This window comes from Melospiza georgiana, chromosome 6 (assembly GCF_028018845.1).
Source record: "Melospiza georgiana isolate bMelGeo1 chromosome 6, bMelGeo1.pri, whole genome shotgun sequence".
In the NCBI taxonomy this organism is placed as follows: Eukaryota; Metazoa; Chordata; class Aves; order Passeriformes; family Passerellidae; genus Melospiza; species Melospiza georgiana.
In genome coordinates this window covers 29,376,207-29,394,116 of record NC_080435.1, presented here as the reverse complement: position 1 = coordinate 29,394,116, position 17,910 = coordinate 29,376,207, and the positions used below count along the sequence as shown (strand labels likewise).

At 45.5% G+C, this 17,910-nt stretch overlaps 1 protein-coding gene across 5 annotated transcripts in view; it reads right to left on the bottom strand.

The window, feature by feature from the left end:
* MPPED2 (metallophosphoesterase domain containing 2) overlaps positions 1-17,020 on the bottom strand; it is a 121,223-nt gene extending 104,203 nt beyond the window's left edge. Inside the window, exons 1-2 of one of the 5 annotated variants that reach the window (XM_058027088.1) lie at positions 16,929-17,020; positions 11,969-12,211 (exon numbers count right to left, since the gene is read on the bottom strand). In XM_058027088.1, the coding sequence (XP_057883071.1) occupies positions 11,969-12,096 (128 nt within the window). In that variant the 5' untranslated portion in view covers positions 12,097-12,211; positions 16,929-17,020. The other 4 variants (XM_058027092.1, XM_058027091.1, XM_058027090.1 and 1 more) reach the window with 4 other exon arrangements.
* Between the last annotated feature and the right edge of the window lie 890 nt (positions 17,021-17,910).

Below are 17,910 nucleotides of genomic sequence, written 5' to 3'. Positions count from 1 at the left end.
TGTCACTAATCACTGCATTTCACAAGAATAGGACAAAGTTCCTATATATTAAATATGCTGGCTGACATCAAATTTTAATTCTGAACATTATTTTCCCCAAAACTATTCCTTCACCATTCACAGGAAAGCAAATAACCCACTGCTAATGCTCACTGCTGGCCAAAAATGGCTGTAAGAAAGGAGGAAGCCAAGAGTAATTAGAAAGTAATGATTTTTTTTTTTCTCTTTGTGCTCCCTGTATGAGAGGAGCAGGAGGGAAGATGGACTGGCACCTTCTCCTTCCCATCAACTGATGGAATAGCCAAACACTGAGGAGATCAGAGGACAAGTATAGGACAAATTTCCTATTTATTAAATATGCTGGCTGACATCAAATTTTAATTCTGAACATTATTTTCCCCAAAACTATTCCTTCACCATTCACAGGAAAGCAAATAACCCACTGGTCCAAAGTGGCTTTAAGAAAGGAGGAAGCCTGGAGTAATTAAAAAGTAATTATGTTTTTCTTCTCTTTGTGCTGCCTGTATGAGAGGAGCAGGAGGGAAGATGGACTGGTGTGGCACCTTTTCCTTCCTACCAAATGATGGAATAGCCAAACACTGAGGAGTGATGTGCTGACCTTGCTTCTCACAGCCACTACACTCCATCCCTTATCCCAGGGAAATTGTCAACGTGGCAAACAGCAAGTTTGCTGGCTTACAGCTCCATCAGAGCCAGCCCCTCCATCTCACACCCTCCTTCCTTTCCCCTGCCCTCCCCCAGCCTCTCTCCATCTGCTGCCCCCCTGGGAAGGGAGAGCTCCCCTTAATGGCCCTGTGCTTTTAAGTCTGATGTGCTGGATATAAGTTAATGCCCACTGCTGTAAGTGGAGACTCTGCTGCAAGGAAGCCTCTCTGATGCTGGTTTTTCCCATGTCAACATCCAGCAGAATCCTCTGTAGCTCTAATGCCAGCTAGGGTGAAAGGAAGAGAGGGTCTGGGAACATGAAATTCACAGCCAGTGACAAAAGCAAACCTTGAAAGACACTACACTGCACAGTAATTTAAATAATCTTTTAGGAAAAACAGGAGACAGTTGGGATTTTATTCGTCACTCCCCTCCACATAATGATTTAAATTTAGAAAATAAGCCCACTATAAAATAGGGCACATAAAAATAAGGGCAAGCATCTCTCTGTCAGTGGAGAACACAGGTGAACTTGCAGCAGAAATAAAAAGGGCCTGATCTATCACTTATGAAGAGGACAACTGTATTTGGGGATGATGAATTCTGGATGATCAGCTGCTCTGCAGCCATCCTCTGCTCCACTCTGAAAGCTGCAGCAGAGCTCATGGCCCAGCCCCGAGTGCCAGTAGCAGCAGATCCTGCAGCACACACAGAATCACAGAATAATGAGGTTGGAGGAGACCTCTAAGATCATTGAGTCCAACCCCTGCCCTAGCACCTCAACCAGACTATAGCACCAAGTGCCATGGCCAGTCTTTTTTTAAACACATCCAGAGATGGTGATTCTACCACCTCCCTGGCATGAGCATTCCTGTACTGTATTACTCTTCCAGTGAAAAATTTTTTCCTAATATCCAACCTGTACCTTCCCTGACATAGCTTGAGCCTGTGTCCTCTGGTTCTGTCAGTGACCAACCCCACCTGTCTGCAGCCTCCCTTCAGGAAGGTGCAGAGAGCAATAAGGTCACCTCTAAGCCTCCTCTTCTCCAGGCTAAACACCCTCAGCGGTTCCTCACAGGGTTTGTGCTCCCAGCCCCTCCCCAGCCTCGTTGCCTCCTCTGGATGTGCTCGAGTGTCTCAAAGTCCTTCCCAGCCTGAGGGGCCAGAGCTGGGCACAGCACTCCAGGTGTGCCCTCACAGTGCCAGGCACAGGGGCAGAATGGCCTCCCTGCTCCTGCTGGCCACACCATTCCTGATCCAGGCCAGGAGCCATTGGCCCTCTTGCCCACCTGGCACTCTGCTGGCTCATGTCCAGCTGGCTGTGGAGCAGCACCCCCAGGTCCCTTTGTGCCTGTGCCTGTCCAGCCACTCTGTCCCCAGCTTGGGACGTTGTAGGGGATTGTTGTGGCCAAAATGTAGAACTGGGCACTTGGACTGATTAAACTTCATCCTGTTGGACTCTTAAGTCTCTCTGTAGAGCTATCCTTCCTTCCAATAGATCAACACAAGCTCCCAGGGCTGGGGGAACCTCCAGCTTTATTGAAGTCATGACCAGGCTTTACGGCCAACTCTTTAGGAGATAAATAAAATGACTGCAATGCCAGGTACCTAAACTTTATTGTTTGGAACCCAAACTTGCTGTTTTCTGCTCCTCCAACCACTTGGTACTGCTCCAGGAATGTTCCTGGGTGCAAGATTATCCTACCCTAGCTTTTTGTCTGAAAAAGGCAGCAAAATAAAAACCATTAAATGTGGTCTAGTCTCATTTACCATGGGACAGAATTGGTTTGACTTCAGTATTTTAAATGCACACATTTTCCCTGTTTTATTTCATGTCATCTTAACTTGCTGGATTTTTTTAACATATTGGTTAAAAATTTTTTAACATTTAAATTTAGCTTTTTTAACTTTTTTTTTTTTTTTAGTTAACATATTGGTTTATATTGTGGTGGCTCTGGCAGTGCTAGATTTATGGCTGGAGTTGATAATCCAGCCTAAACAAATTGATAATTCAGTCACAGCTTCCTCCTAATTAAAAACAACCACACAGATATTCAGATATACAGACCCACCACTGGTGAGGCTACACCAGGATAGAGATCACTGGAAGCAGCTCATTGGAAAAAAAAGAAACCAGAACAAAACCAAAACTTCAGCTGCAGCACACCACCTAAAAACTGCAACCTCCATGGCCCACAGCACAACTGAAAGGAAAGGGGTGAGACTTGAATTTCCAAACCCCAGCAAACAAGCTGTACCTTGTGAAGCAGGTGCCAGGAAGGATGTGCATGCATGCAGCCTCTTCTGCACTGCTCTGGTGCTCACTCACACCACAGGGAAGAGCTCAGAGCCACTCTCAGGCCCTCTGCAAGCAGCAACAACCTCCTTGAGGCCATAAAACTGCAGCTGCACGTGCCAAGTATGAGTCAAACCACTGGAAACAAGAAGTCATTGCTCCAAGGAGCAAACCTCACAGCTCGCTGGAAAATCCACTCCTAGGGACTCAGGAAATGGTGAATTACGCAGGGAATGATTTCCCCATGCAGGACAGGGGGGACTGCCCACGCAGCACCAGGCTGGGCTCTGCCTTGCCAGCAGCAGCTTCACAAGCTCACTGCCCAGAGATGCTCTGAAGACATTCTGAGATGTTTTAAAGGCATGTCCCTGTCTCACTGTACTTCTGCTGGGCCTAAAAGCATTCATTTTCTCAAGTTACACTGTAGCATGTCACAGAATCCAAAAGGCAAGCTGTTCAAGTGTTCCTTTGACAGGGAGACAGGCTAGCCCTCCATTTCTGAATTTTTTCCATGATGTTAGGCCACTGACTCCAAAATTAAGCCACCTCTGGGAGCTCAAGATCAGAAATGTTAACTCAAAAAATTACCATGCCGACACTGAGTACCAAAAAAAATCAACATCCACAACCAACACTTGATCACTTCTGAAATAAACTTATTGCAGCACTAAACTTGCATCAAACATAAGCGAGCTCCATATAAAAATTTAACATATAACATGTCGCAGACATCTTTTCTGAAAAATCCTTTCCTTAGGATTTTTCCTCCTGAGAAGCTGAGAGGCCTCAGGAACAAAATGTAAACAATTATTATCTGCTGCTGTGGAATGCAACAGGTGCATCTGAGATTGGTCTCATGTGGTTGTTTTTAATTAATGGCCAATCACAGCCCAGCTAGCTCAGACAGAGAGCCGAGCCACAAACCTTTGTTATCATTCTTGCTGATTCTATTCTTAGCCAGCCCCCTGATGAAACCTTTTCTTCTGTTCTTTTAGTACAGTTTTAATGTAATATATATCATAAAATAACAAATCAAGCCTTCTGCAACATGGAGTCAGATCCTCATCTCTTCCCTCAACCTGAGACCCCTGTGAACAGCATCACAACAACACAGACAAATAAACTCACATTATTTACAGGGCTTTCCTTCTGCTTATTTGCCCAAAACCAAAAAAAATCCAGCAAGGGTTTGCAGAAGAAAAGAGTCAGATGTGTGACAGGTAGGCAGCCACAGCACTTTGTATCACAGCAAGGGGAGCAGCTCCCTCACCACTGCTGCCAGGGAAGAGCAGCCTCATCCTGCCACTGGGAGAGAACCAGGAGCCAAAATTTCTGCAGTGGGATTTGCAGTGTGGGGCCTGCAGGTTCAGCTGTTAACTCTCTGTTTGGAAATCCACTCTCTAGGAGTTGTTTCACAGGACAGATTGTGCCTCACCCTTCAAGCACTAAATAAAAGCAAGAATCTGCTCCAATTCTGCAAGAATAATTCCACAACAATTCCACAAGAATTCCACATCCCTACTGTCCTGGTATTTAAAAAAAAAAAAAAAAGAAATTCACAAGTTTCCAGTGACAGCACGACATCCTGATTGCAACATATTTCCATCTTTTTTGTGAAACTGCTTCACAGAAAAGTTCCCTGGGTGAGCACAAGGTGCTGTGGCAGGAGCCCCTGCTGCACACAGCATTCCTGGCCACATCCCATCACACCTTCCCCCAAAAGGTTTTTGGGAGACACACACACATTTGTGTGCTGTGCATAAACTTGGAAGTGCAGCTCAGTTGTGTCTCAGTGTGACTGACCACGAAATGAACCCTATAGTCAACACCATGGAGTCAGATCATGCAATGAAAATTTCCTTTTCTAGTGCTCAGCTACTGAGTGGGGCCCTGCAGATAAAGTGTTTGTGACCTGAAGGCTTCTCTGCAGCACCAACACACATGAACACAAAAAAACTTCTCTTCCCTCCCTCTCAGGGTTTAGCAACAGCAGCCAGGCTGACTCCACAAGGTGTTTTAACAGCACATTTTCATCAAGAAAAATCTTCCTCAGTCTTATTTCTGCACCAAAGGTGAACCCCTTCCTCCTCTCCCTGCCCGCTGGTGGATCCAGAAGCACATAACTCATGGCAGCTATTTCAGAAGATGCAAACAGCTTGCTTGCTGGGGTTTGGAAATTCAAGCCTTACCCATTTATTTCCAGTTTTGATGTGGGCCATGAAGGCTGCAGTTTTTAGGCGCTGTGCTGTAGCTTAACTTTTGTGTGGTTGTTCTTAATTAGGAAGAAGCTAATTATGACTGCATTATGGATTTGTTGAGGCTGGATTATCAACTCCAGCCATTCATCTAGCACTGCCAGACCCACCACAATATAAACCAATATGTTAAATGCTGAAGATATTTAAAAAACAAAAAAAAAAAAAAATCCAGCAAGTTAAGATGACACTAAGCCAGCTCCCTGTGCTGGCTGCCCCTGTGACTCTCCACTGGTTTGGCTACACCAGGAGAGGGATCACTGGAAGAAGCTCATTGGAAAAAAAAAAAAAAAAAACAAAAAAAAACCAAAAAAAACCACAAACAAAACAAAACCAAACCAAACCAAAAATCCAACTAAACCAAAATCCCCACCATACTAGAAGGACATTTGTACCCTGGACTGTTCCCAGGGGTCCCTGTGGTGAGGATGGCCCCGAGATGTGTCAGAGCCTCTTTTCTCAGCTCTGCAACTGAAGAAGGAGTCAGGATTCTCCTGTTCTGGTTCTCAAGGTTGTTTATTTTCTGTTATCTATAACACTCTTTCTCTCACCTGCTGAGGTCTGTCCAGCAGGTCAGTCAGTGGCACACTGACTGCCTTCAGGGCAGAGTTGTCTTTTTATACTAAAAACTACGTATACTTTATTTACAATAATTTTCTAATACCTATCACCTGTGTTAGCCAGTCTGTCTCTACTTTAATCTAAAAGTGCCACCATCGCTCAGAAGATGGAGGTTAGGAAGGAGAAAGAAGGACAAGGCACACCCAAATTCTTCCATCTTGGCACTTTGAGCCCCCATTCTAAAAACCCCAAAATTCTACTTTTCACTCTGTGACAAACTAACTGTCATTCTGCTTAAACTTTCATGGCTAGTAAATCCTCATATAAGGTTGGTAATTGTTTCTATGGGTCAAAATCAGAGACACAGTGGTATTGGGTGCTCTGCCAAAGTCTCTGAGCCCCCTGGCAGGGGCTGGAGCCATCCAGGGCAGCCAGAGGGATTTTCTGGGTTTGGCAGACTCAGTGTCCATCCTGCAGCCCCCAAAGGCTCTGCCACCTCTCCAAGGGCAGGCAGGAGCAGCAGATCCAGCCCTGAAGCCTCTCCTTGTATCAAGGATCTCCCCCTAAATACTGATGGATTGGTTTTGACAGGCACAAACTGCTCTGGCAGCCTGGTCCCCCAGCACAAAAGGGGTTAATCCCCACCTAAAAGCACACCTGGCTTCTGGCTTAGGGCAGGGTGATGTGCCAAGACAGTAATAACAGGGCAGTGGTGACAAAAATAAATTATTTTAAACCTGTCCTACATTTATTGTAATAATAATAATAATAATATTGGCACTTTTACAGCATTAGCCTTCCAGGGATGTCAGGCCATTTTTTTAAAGGTAGAGTTGGTATTACTCTTTTTTACAATGACAAAAAGAAAGGTCAGGAATTTAATCAATTTTTCAAGAGTGCTTAGCATATGATGACTGCACTGTATAAACTCAATACAAGGGGCCTAAATTTGAATTTTAATTACAAAACTGAGCCTTACACCACCACTGTATGAACACTTGCAGTATGCTCCACACCCCAGCATCCCAAATAAGTTCAGCTCCTTTTTAAAAAATTATTTTCATTTTACACCTAAAATTTAAGTTTAGAACTTAGGTGCTGCTTAGATTTTTGCACAAGTAACTCTGAACAGTGTAAAAATCAGGGAGATGGCAGAGATCTTCACCCACACAAATGTGGACAGGCATCAGGGAGAGTTTTCTTAATGACTAAACCTGCACCAAGGTGAGCTGAGCATGAGCCAGGAGCCCAGGAAAAAATCCCAGGTTTAAGTGCACTCATTCAAAGCATTCCTGTTTCCACAACTTAAATGTCACTTGATTGTTTCAGAGACTATTTTTTATCTATTTAGAATAAATATATATTTATTATAATGTATATTATATACATATTATATACATATATATACATATATATATATATAAAGCTAGAAATAAATATTTGTAATAAATAATACGAAATATTAAAATTTATAATATATAATTTTTATACTAGATATATTTATTATAAATATGTAATTCTATATTTATTTACTTAATAACAAATAAATATTTATTTATTTGGCAAAATCAGTAGTGAAAAGAAACCTGAATGGTTATAAGCTGTGTATGTTTTTGTAAAAAAAAATTAAATATATTATATATAAAAATATATACAAAATATAGATCATAAATATAATAATACATATATTTTATATAAAATATATATCATATACATTTTATATATTAAAATATATATATATAACCAATAACATTGCATGTACCAGCTCCACTTTTCGGTAAATGTCAAATGAGTTCATATTTTGCTAATGCCAAATATCACACACCGCACATGAAACAAAAATCCAGGCTGCTGCAAATCAAGTCCATGATTTCCCACTAATCTCAGGGGGAGGTTATAAAGCTCATTAAATGCAGGATGGTTTCCCCAAGAAAAGAAAAGGAAAATAAAAAAACAATAAACCAAGATACTGTCTTGTCAAGGTGAGTAGTCTAAAAAGATTCTAACAATGTAAAGTTTCATCACAGCTGAAAGTCTTTCCTTCTATGATCAAAAAGCTGTGGTTTTATTTTTTTATTATTTTATTCTGATTTTAAAGCAAAAATTTTAACTAGATTTCTGATTTTAATGAAGTTGCAGTATTAAAGTTTAAAATGATTTAAAATTCTGTCACTGTGCCCTACTTTGAAGTTTCAGCTTTTTATATTTATAAATATATAAGTATAAATATATATACGTATATATGTATATATAGATATATATATATATCTATATATACATATTTTTCTCTATTTATATATAGATATATAGATATTTATATACATATTTTTATATATATTTACACACAGACATTTACATACTTTATTCAACCAGACATATATTTCTACCAATATAAAACTATGCTTATACTCTTTACAATAAGAATATTCACATGAGGGATTGCTCTAGTGCAGAAAAGGCAGTAAAATTTTATAGTTACAGCTTGAAAAATCTATCTCCAGCTATGAATAAACTTATTTAGAGGACTTTTGCTCTGGCACAGAAACCCCTGTTTTTCCTCACTCCCCTATTATTGACTTTAAACCATAACAAAGTGTGAATATGCAGTGAAACTACCCTAAAAAAAGAAGCCACCACTACTCCAAAAGGCTCAGCCTACAGCTATTTTATAATTTTACCTTCACAAAACTCCCTCATCCTCAGCAGACAGGCCTGTCCAAAGGTGTATTTTCCATAATAGAAACACCAGGTTTATTTCACTCTTCTCTGGGTTTTTTTTTTTTTTTTCCTGCAAGTAAATGGGCTGTTGCACCTCAACAGGAAGATTTTTTCTCTTTAAAAATTAAGGAAAGAGTTTTTCACTTGGATTTGTCCCCAGGCTGCATCCTGGTATTGTGGGTACCACTGCTAGCAGCCTCATACAGAATATTTTAAAAGTCTAAATGGGCTTAAAAAGCTGGTTAAGTTTAAAAATAAACAAACAAACACCCAAAAAAACCCTCAAACGTATTCTTATACACCTAAGGAGCAAGAAGCACTTCCCTCTTTAAATCACAATGCTTGCCAAAAAATTTGAAAGTATGAAAACTTTCAAAAGAATAATCATCAACATGAAGCACAGAGAAGCATATTATAGGTGCTATAATATTAATCACTATATTATAGCTATTTATAGCTATATTTTTAGCTATTTTTTATTATTTTGCAGCTGCCCTTAAAAGCAGGGAACTGAAGTGATGCTGTAAATTAAACCTAACAGAAAGTAAACATTAACTGGACAAAGTAATCAAATACAAGCACTTTGTAACAGTCTAAGTAACTAAAAGTTACAGTCTAAAATATAAGTTACAGTCTAACTGTATCTAAGTAACTGAAACCTGAGGGTGGGGGCATCGCTTCAAGATAATATTTAAGATTATGTCTCTTTATGCAAAACAATTGTGCAGCAAAATTGCCTTTAGAATACCTGTTCAAACATTAATTAGTAGAGAAACAAAATGAAATGAAACTTAATGAACTTAAATGAAATTAAATGGTTGGACAAACTGATTCAAAAGTTGCACAGACAAAACTGCTGTCACTGCCAGCACAAGCAAAGGGAGCTGTAATAAATATTCTGTTTTTAACTGTGACTATGCTTAAATAAATTGACTAAGGAGTATAAAAAATACATATAAAGATAAGAGAACTCTATCCCAGCTAACTGAACTACATGAAAGGCACAAAATAAAAGTGGGAGAAGGAGCCCAGGACATGTGAAGTGGCAAAGTAGCGCCTTACTCACCAGATTTATGCTGGTGGTATTCCATGGGTTCTCCTCTACTCTCTGTAAAATCAAAGTCAGGCCTGGAGGATACAGGACCTTGCAAATGGCTCAGTGTAGGCCAAGAAACCAGTTCTCACCTTTGCAGTGCACATGCATAAAGAAATTACTTCTAAAACCAACATTTCCTTCGGCAAAGAACGCTGTCCTTAAGCTGCCCCCAGCTCCTGATTGATGTCCTGCAGCAACAGATTGCCCTGCTGTTCACATACAGGGCACAAAACTCAGCCCCCACATTGTTCCACTCATTTCTCTTCATCCCATGATATTTAAAATAAATTTTTCACTAGAGAACAAAGCCTCTTCAAACTCCCTCTTAGGAAAAACACAAGAAAAAGAAACCAGCAAACCACACAGATGCATTACTTTAAAAGACAGCGACAAAGAAAAGCAGACTGTAAAACCAAATCAAATCAATCCTGGCAGCTGCAGCAATGTAGCACTAACAGAACCAGAACACGGTAAAAAGATCATGGTTTCTTTGTTAATACTGCTTTTACCAATTTTCTGTTAAGATTTCTCACTTGATGACAGCCTCTTTCAGATGAACACACAAAACTTCCATTACAATATATTAAGAAGCCAAATAAAGGCTCCATCTGAGGCTACCACATAATCCAGTCTCCCCCCCCCAGCAATAATTCTGTTTCTCACATCACACAAACCCTCAGCACACCCAGATCTTCCCTTCCTTGCTGTCCACCTGGTGGAGGATCCCCCCTCTCTCCTTTCTCAACAAGTTTTCTAAAATCTGTATTTGCTCTCCAGACCTGCACCTGGACTCAGCTCCTGCACTGGAACATTTCTATCTCTGCTCCCATTGGCAATCTGAGACTAATTCAATGCCAGTTTTTCAAAATTTTGATCTCCCTTTCATGTGCCACACCCTCTGCTGAACCAGAATTTCTGATTTTAAGAAAGCTGTAATATTTAAGTTTAAAATTATTTAAAATTCTGTCGGTACTTTGAAGTTTCAGTGTTTATTTCAGCTACGGGGTTTTTCCAAACAAGTATCTTTCACGACATCCATCAAGTCAGTATCATTTTACACTATCCCTTAGAGGAGTGCCGGGATGTTTGAGGTTTTTAAACAAAGCAGGAGCAATTTTTACAGTGTTAAACACCACACTTAGTCCTAAATTCAGCTCCCGCTGAAGTCAATAGCCATAGGAAGGGGTACTTTAAAACTGCTTTCTGATTTTCTTTTGTTTGCTTTGAATTCCTTCTCTAAATAAGATTTGTACTTAACGTCAGTCAGAAGCCCAGCCTGGAGTGCAAAACACGCAACAGAAATTTGCTGGCAAAAGGTCTGAAAAGTGAATCGAGACGCGGAAAAGTTTCTAAAAATCAAAGTTACATCATCATCGTGGTAGCAACAAATCAAACGTAATTAATGGGAAGTTTTCCATCTTGAAAAGCGAATGCACGACAGACAGACACTCGTCAGCATCCTTCCTAAAGTTGCCTTTAGGAACATTGTAACCACACGAAATCCTATTAGAAGGTGCTGAACTCCTACATTGTGACTCTTCCGGCAGGCTTCTACATAACAAAAATGCAATGAAGTACCATACAACTTTCCCCCCTTATTATGCAAAATCCTTATCAAATTCAATAGTGTGACATGGTTCAAAATCCTGCCTAACAATGGCTCGCAGGATATCCAGGGATGTCGGCTTTGTTTTAGTTTCACGTGCTTTTCAGTCTATTAATGCTAAGGAAAAAAAAAAAAAAGAACCTTGGCACAAATAACCGATAAAGATCAAAAACCCCACTGAACAATGGGAAGGAAATTCAGAGTTGGAACCGGTGCTTTGCTGAGCGAGCAGCCCTTTGTGCCTAGGTGCCGACCCTGGGTGCCACGGCAGCCGGCAAGGAGGAGGTGAGGGAAGGAGGAACCTCCATCTCCCCTCTCCCCACGGTGTTCCCCGGGCTGGAGCTCGCAGGGAGGTGCTGGAAGGGTTCGCAGCTCCCCGGAGGAGCCGCGGGGCAGCCCCGGCTCCTTTGTGCGGCAGGTTGCGGGTGGAATGTGGAATGCGGCACACGTTCCGCTCGCCACCGCCAGGACAAAGGATTCACTGATCGGGGGGGGACAATTAGTCCCAATTAGGCCTATTTCGCAGCTGAGTGTAAGCGCTGGGGGAAGGGAGCTGAAATCTTACAGCAACGGGTCCCTCAGGCAAGTGGAAGCCACATCAGTGAAGTGACAAGCTTGAGTCCCACCGAGGTGGTGGCACCTCCATCCAGGAGAGGACGGAGCGCAGCTCGCACACAGCAAGGCCAAAACCCGCTAACTATTCTGCCTCTCGGCTGCCAAGGCAATTTCCCAGTTTTCCAGTCCCTCGTGGAGCAGCAGTGGATACTCACATGTGCACGTGGGGAGGCTGGAAGCGGCTCTGGTTGATGTTGTAGTGCGTGAACGCCTGTGTTGGGTTGGAGCTGTACTCATCCACCGTTATGGTAACTTTGCCTTGTGAAGGAATTCCATGAGCCATCCTTCCTCCTTATGGACATGAGCAGCTCACAGCTTGCCAAGGCCAGGGGCAGGGCAGGGCATCGTGCTCCGGGCAGATCCCGGCTCCCAGCAGCTCCGCATCAACTCCGTGACCTCTGCCGGGAGAGACAGACAGCGCACGCTGCTGTGAGCCACGAGATGTAAACACACACTGACCCACTGCTCCCAAGCTCTCCCGACTTCCATGCAGATTTCAGATCTTTTTCTATATTCCCGATGTACCCATCACCCCTCTCCACGAATTACTATTCATTTTGTTGGTTTGTTTTTTTTTTTAATTACCTCATCATCCAACTCCATCATCATTAGACACATCCAAAGGATGAATGCTTAAAGAAAGTAAGGGTTTGTCTTCAGGGGGTGGGGGAAGGGGGAATAAAATATCTGTGTTGAAAGCTCCGGTTAAATACTCCCCATTTCGTATCCTTGATTTTAAATAACATCTCCTGTTAATTGCAACCACGAAAAACTCGCAAGTGGACCCAGCTTCCTGAAGGACAAAAGGCTTTCCACAAACATGCACACTTCAAGCTGCTGTGGCTGTGGAACACGAACAGCTGAGAAACTTACAAGAAACTCATGTAAAGAACACCAGTTACAATTGCACAGCAAAAGGCACACCCAATACCCTCAAATCGAGGTGTTTGAGCGCCCAGAGAAAGGCGAGTATGAAGGCAATGTTAACAAAATATCCCTATTATAGCATTGAAACTGGTTTGGGCTCACTGTTAGCAGACAGCAACGATTTATCTGACTTTAGCGAGATTTTACACATAAACATTTCTGCGTAAAATGAAAGAAACAGGCTCTTCCCTCTCTCTGCATCCCTGTCTTTGGCTTCTTCAGAGTGCTCTTAAACACACCTTGAGCTAGGCCTGGATGTGTGCTGTGGTATCAGTCAGAACCTCCCAAACACGCCCCGCTGCATGCGCAAAACCCGAGCTTGGATTTCTGCGGTCCATAACTGAGGACACCTCAGGTTATGATATAGAAAAGCTGCCTTCCTTTCAGAGGGCATCTGTGGAAATGGATCAGCCCGTGGTCGAAGGATTCCAAGATGAGCAGCTCTGTAGAAGCCCCGTTTAGAGGCAGGTCCTCAGCTGGGGGACAGCTGCAAGGACTTGGGTGAAATCGCCACTCTCTGAAATTCCTCCCTTCAGCTGCCACCTGCAAGAGTGGGCTTCCCCTGTCTGGAGAGCATTTCACAAAAGTAAATCCTTGCTTACTGGGAAGACAAAGAGATGGGAAAGAGAAGAGCCTTGAGCATCCAGCCAAGCAATATTCTTCCAGTGCAACTTCCCTGGGCTTCTCTAGCTCCCAGATAGAAATGTGCTTGCCATGTGTAACACTAAGCATTTGAAATCTTTGATTTGTATTCAAAATATATTTTTAATACAAAGACTAATTTCCAGTTTGGCAAGAAGCACGATGAAAATGCTCTGCAAATGGCAGATGGCCTGCTATAGGCCATTTATTTTACTATTTTACCACCTCAGGCCTATGTAGGCTTCCATATGTTGGTTGGGTTGAGGTATTCTGCAACCTTCATTCTAGTAACTGGATTCTAACCTTCATCTTCTTTAGCATTGGAAGGTAAAAAAAAAAAAGAAAGCAAGAGGAAAAAATTAAAAGGGAAAAAAATACGATGAAGATGAAATGAAAAGGAAAAGCAGCGATTTCAAAACTGTCACTAGAGATGGTAGAGCATGGTCACAGCATGGTCCTCCCCTCTGAGACCTGGTGGACCTCTCTTATGAGAACAAGGTTTCAGCAGCAAAAACCAGCAAGGGTGAGCTCTGCTGGAACACATCTTTGCCGTGCTAGATGCGGCAGAAGATGCTGCAAGAACTGCTCACACAAAGTAGTGGTTACCACGCCAAGTTTGCAGCTGTCTCCTGAATTTCCTTTACAATTATACTTCAGTGTTGTTTTGCATAACAGTAAAACACAACACCTGCTTCAAACTGCAGTCCTGTTCCAAGCACTGCTGTGCTGCTGTTCTTTTGAGATAGAAACTATGAGGAGTGAGCAACAGCAGAGCAGAGCAGCATAATTGCCCTGCACTGAGAAGTAAATACAAATGAAAACATCTTCCTGCCACAGAAATGACTGTCATTAACAAGACAGGCCATCAGAGCTCCCAGAGCAAAAAATACAGAGTTTTTCTTGTATGCTGCAAGAACTTTGGAGCCTTCATATGTTAAGAAGTAGTGAGAAAATTACATGCATAATGTTATTTTTTTTTCTGCAATTAAAAGCAACAATATAAAACAATGCATTAAACCAACAACAAAAATATGCTTGAGCTTTCAAAAAAGCTAAATGACACTGTTTTCAACAACCCAACATAAGAAAGGTCGGAACATTAAATTTCATATTATAGTTCACTCATGGAAGAAAAATCTAATTTCTTCATGAGAATGAATTATACATAAAGATAATAGGCATTTTTTACAATGTTTGTAACAGTCCATGTTACTGAAAGAAATTACAACTAACTGGCATAAAACAAATGACAAGAGGGCACTTAAAAAGCTGCATTAAATACTTTTAAGTTGACTCTCAGTCAGATTATAAGTGTATAAGCCGCAATTGCTTCCCATTGTTCTAATCTTTAATCTTAAAAATAAATCTGTACTTAAATTGAGACAAAGCTGAACAAAGCATCCTTTAAAAATGAAATTCAACAACATGCCAGACTGGGAGTAAAAAAAAATACATAATTTGAAGCTGGCTTCTGTGTCAATTCTCTTAATTTCCATTTAATACTCCATAGAGTACTACAGCTCAACTATCAGAAGTATCTAATTATTACCTTCTTCACTGTGAACGTCTCTGAAGAAAATAGAAGAAAGAAGCTGAACACTTCAAAACTTTAAAACAAACGCATCTTAGGCCCAAAATTTAAAAAAAAAAAAAAAAAAAAAAAAAAGAAAGAAATTAAAAGAGACTTCTTGGAATCGCTACCATTCTTCTTTCTCCAACTATGAGCACTACTTGAAGGTTACACATGGGAGATGAGTACGAAAAAATAAAAGTTGGATTATCCTCCCATCTATGAAAGAAAAAACAACGCGTGATATCTTCTGCGCCTTTCGAGGCAGTTTTAAGTAAGAATGCCTATATTAAAGACCCAAGTGATGCTTTTTCAGCACGCTGCCTTTTCCCAGCTACAGCCTGTTCTCCTTTCGCAGCGTGTATTTGCAGCAAGACAGGAGATGTGCCATTGTACACTCTGCCCAGCCTTACAGGTACAAACCGGCGCTTTTTCGGAGCAGGGCTGGCCCAAACGAGAGCTCAGCTAATTGTAAACCCTGTCAAAAAACTGCCACGAAATCTGCCCAGCTAGGTGAATTTCAATGCAGCCTTGCATCGCACAAGAGAGCGGCTCACACGAAGGCACGCGAAAAAACCATTTCCCCAAATAAAATATTTACGCCTCCCTCATCTGAATTTCAAAAATCCGCCTCTAGCTGAGCTCGGGCTGAAAGGCAGGAGCCGGGAAGCGTTAACCCCGTGTCAACACCTTGTGGTGCTCGGTGCGCTCTCCGGGCGCTGCTCCACCGACACGGCACCGCTGCACCCACCGGGGCCGCGCCTCGGCCCGCGGAGCGCTCCCGGCTCCCCGGGATGCTGCGCCGCAGTTTGCGCGCAACTCCGCGCTCCCGCTGCCCACGGCGGGGCCGGAGCCCGGCTCTCCCCGCCCCGTTCCCCCGGTACCTGGCCCCCGGCCGCTGCCCACCTCCGGCTGCCGGGCCGCCCCGGGCTCGCCCCCCGGTGATTGATGGCTCCGGGCGGCCAATGGCTCCGGCGCGGCCCCGTCCCGGCGTGTGCCGCCGCAGCCCCCGCGCCGCGCCCCCTGCCCTGCCCTGCCCCCGCCCCGCGGCACCGCGGGCAGCGCTGCCCCGTCTGCGCCCTACGTGCCGCGCCGCACAAAGTTCGCCCGGCCCCGCGGTGCCACGCACCCACACACAGGGCTGCGGGGGGAGGATGCTCGGCTCGGCTCGGAGGAGGGATGCCATGAACTCCTCAGCACCCGCGGGCGAGCGGGGGGTGATGCCCGCCGCTTTTTATTGCGGCCGTGCCGAGCCCCGCACCGCGGCCCCAACCCCTCCGAAGGCTCCAAGTGTCTGAGGCCTCCGGGATCACGGTTTCAGAGCGGCTTCTCTGCCGGCGAAAGGGCGAGGGGCAACTCCGCCGGGGAACGCCGAGCCAACCCGCCTTCCCCTCCTTACTTTTGCGGCGTGTCCCCCCCATCTCCGCCGCCCCCATCCCCGGCTCCCTCCGCGCCCGCAGCCCCGTCCCCGCGCCCGCCCGCTGGCCCCAGCCAGCACAAAGCTCCCCGGCCTACCCTCCCGGCCCCGCCGCCGCAACCCCCGCCCCGACCCCGCAACGCCGGCCCCGCACGCCGCCCCCGCCCCTGGGCCCCCCCGCGCCGCCGGCGCCCCGCCAGCCCCACAGCGGCGGAGGGCAGCGGGGGCACGGCCTGGGCAGCGAGCAGGGCAGGGCAGCCTCGCTCAGCGCCGCCGACATCGCCGCCCGGGCTGTGGGGAAGCGCCGGGGCCGCCGCTCCGACCCGACCCGACCCGACCCGGCGGGCTCGGGCGGTCACGGCGGGGGCGCGGGCAGCCGCGCTCGTCCCCAGCATTGTTCGCTCGCGGGAGGCTGGAGCGGCGCCGCCAACGCCGCCGGAGCTGCCGCCCGCCCCCCCCCGCGCTGCCGCCCATGACACGGCACCTCTAACCCGCCGCTTTGTGCGCCGCTGCCCCCGCCGTGCCCCGCTGCTCCCGGCACCGGCCCGGGGCCGCTCACCTTCCTTCCCTCCCTCCGCCGGCTGCCGCTGCGGGCGGCTCGGGGACGCTTCAGCGCGGGCAGCGGGGCCGCTCCATGGGGCTGCGGGGGCGCGGCCGGGGCAGAGCCTGCGCCCGACCCCGCGGCGGCGCCCGGCGGCGGCAGCGGCGGCCCTGGCTCAGCTTCGGCTCCGGGTCCGGCTGCGGGAGCGGCAGCGGGGCGGCGGCGAGGGCGGGCGCGGTGCAGTGAGCGGGGCTGCCACTGGGGTCAGGGAGCAGGCACCAGGAAACACGGCGGCCACGGCGCTGCTCGCTCGCACACACAGACACACACACACACAGAGACACGCACGGCTCCTCCCGCTGCCTCGCACTTCGCCCCCCCGGGCAGGGAGGGAGCGAGCGAGCGCTGCTGCATTTCCCAAGTGCCGCACAAGGCTCCCCGAGCTGCGCTCTCCCCGCCGGGGTCACTGAGCCCGAGCCCCCCGGGACCCCCGACCCGCCGAGACACGGCCGGCCCCGCAGCACGCATCGCCCGCTGCCCACCGAGATGACAAAATAAATAAGTAATAACAATTAAAACCCCCCAAATCATCAGAACGGGTTTTGGCATCTTCCGCCGCACCTTCCGTCAGCGGGAGTTGATGCGGTGCCCTGCTCCTTTGTAGGTAAGCTCGCCTCAGCGACCAGAAACACCAGGGTTCGCCTTTCAGGCCGGGCATTGTCTTAGGGTAACTGGGACTTTCCTATGGAAATATAAATTCAGGGATGTGGCTGGTGTCTTTTATTTTTTCCCCCTTTTTTCCTCCCCCTCCCATCCCCGCCAAAATCACAGCAATTGTGTCAACTGCCACAACAGCAACAAAAATTTGACGTGTTTGTTCTTTTACCTTCAAGACAGCAAATGGAAAGGGGAGACTTCCAAAAATGTATGACAATGAGGGAAAAGACAGAAGGAAAGAAAGACAGAAGGAAAGAAAGACAGAAGGAGCAAGCCCAAATAT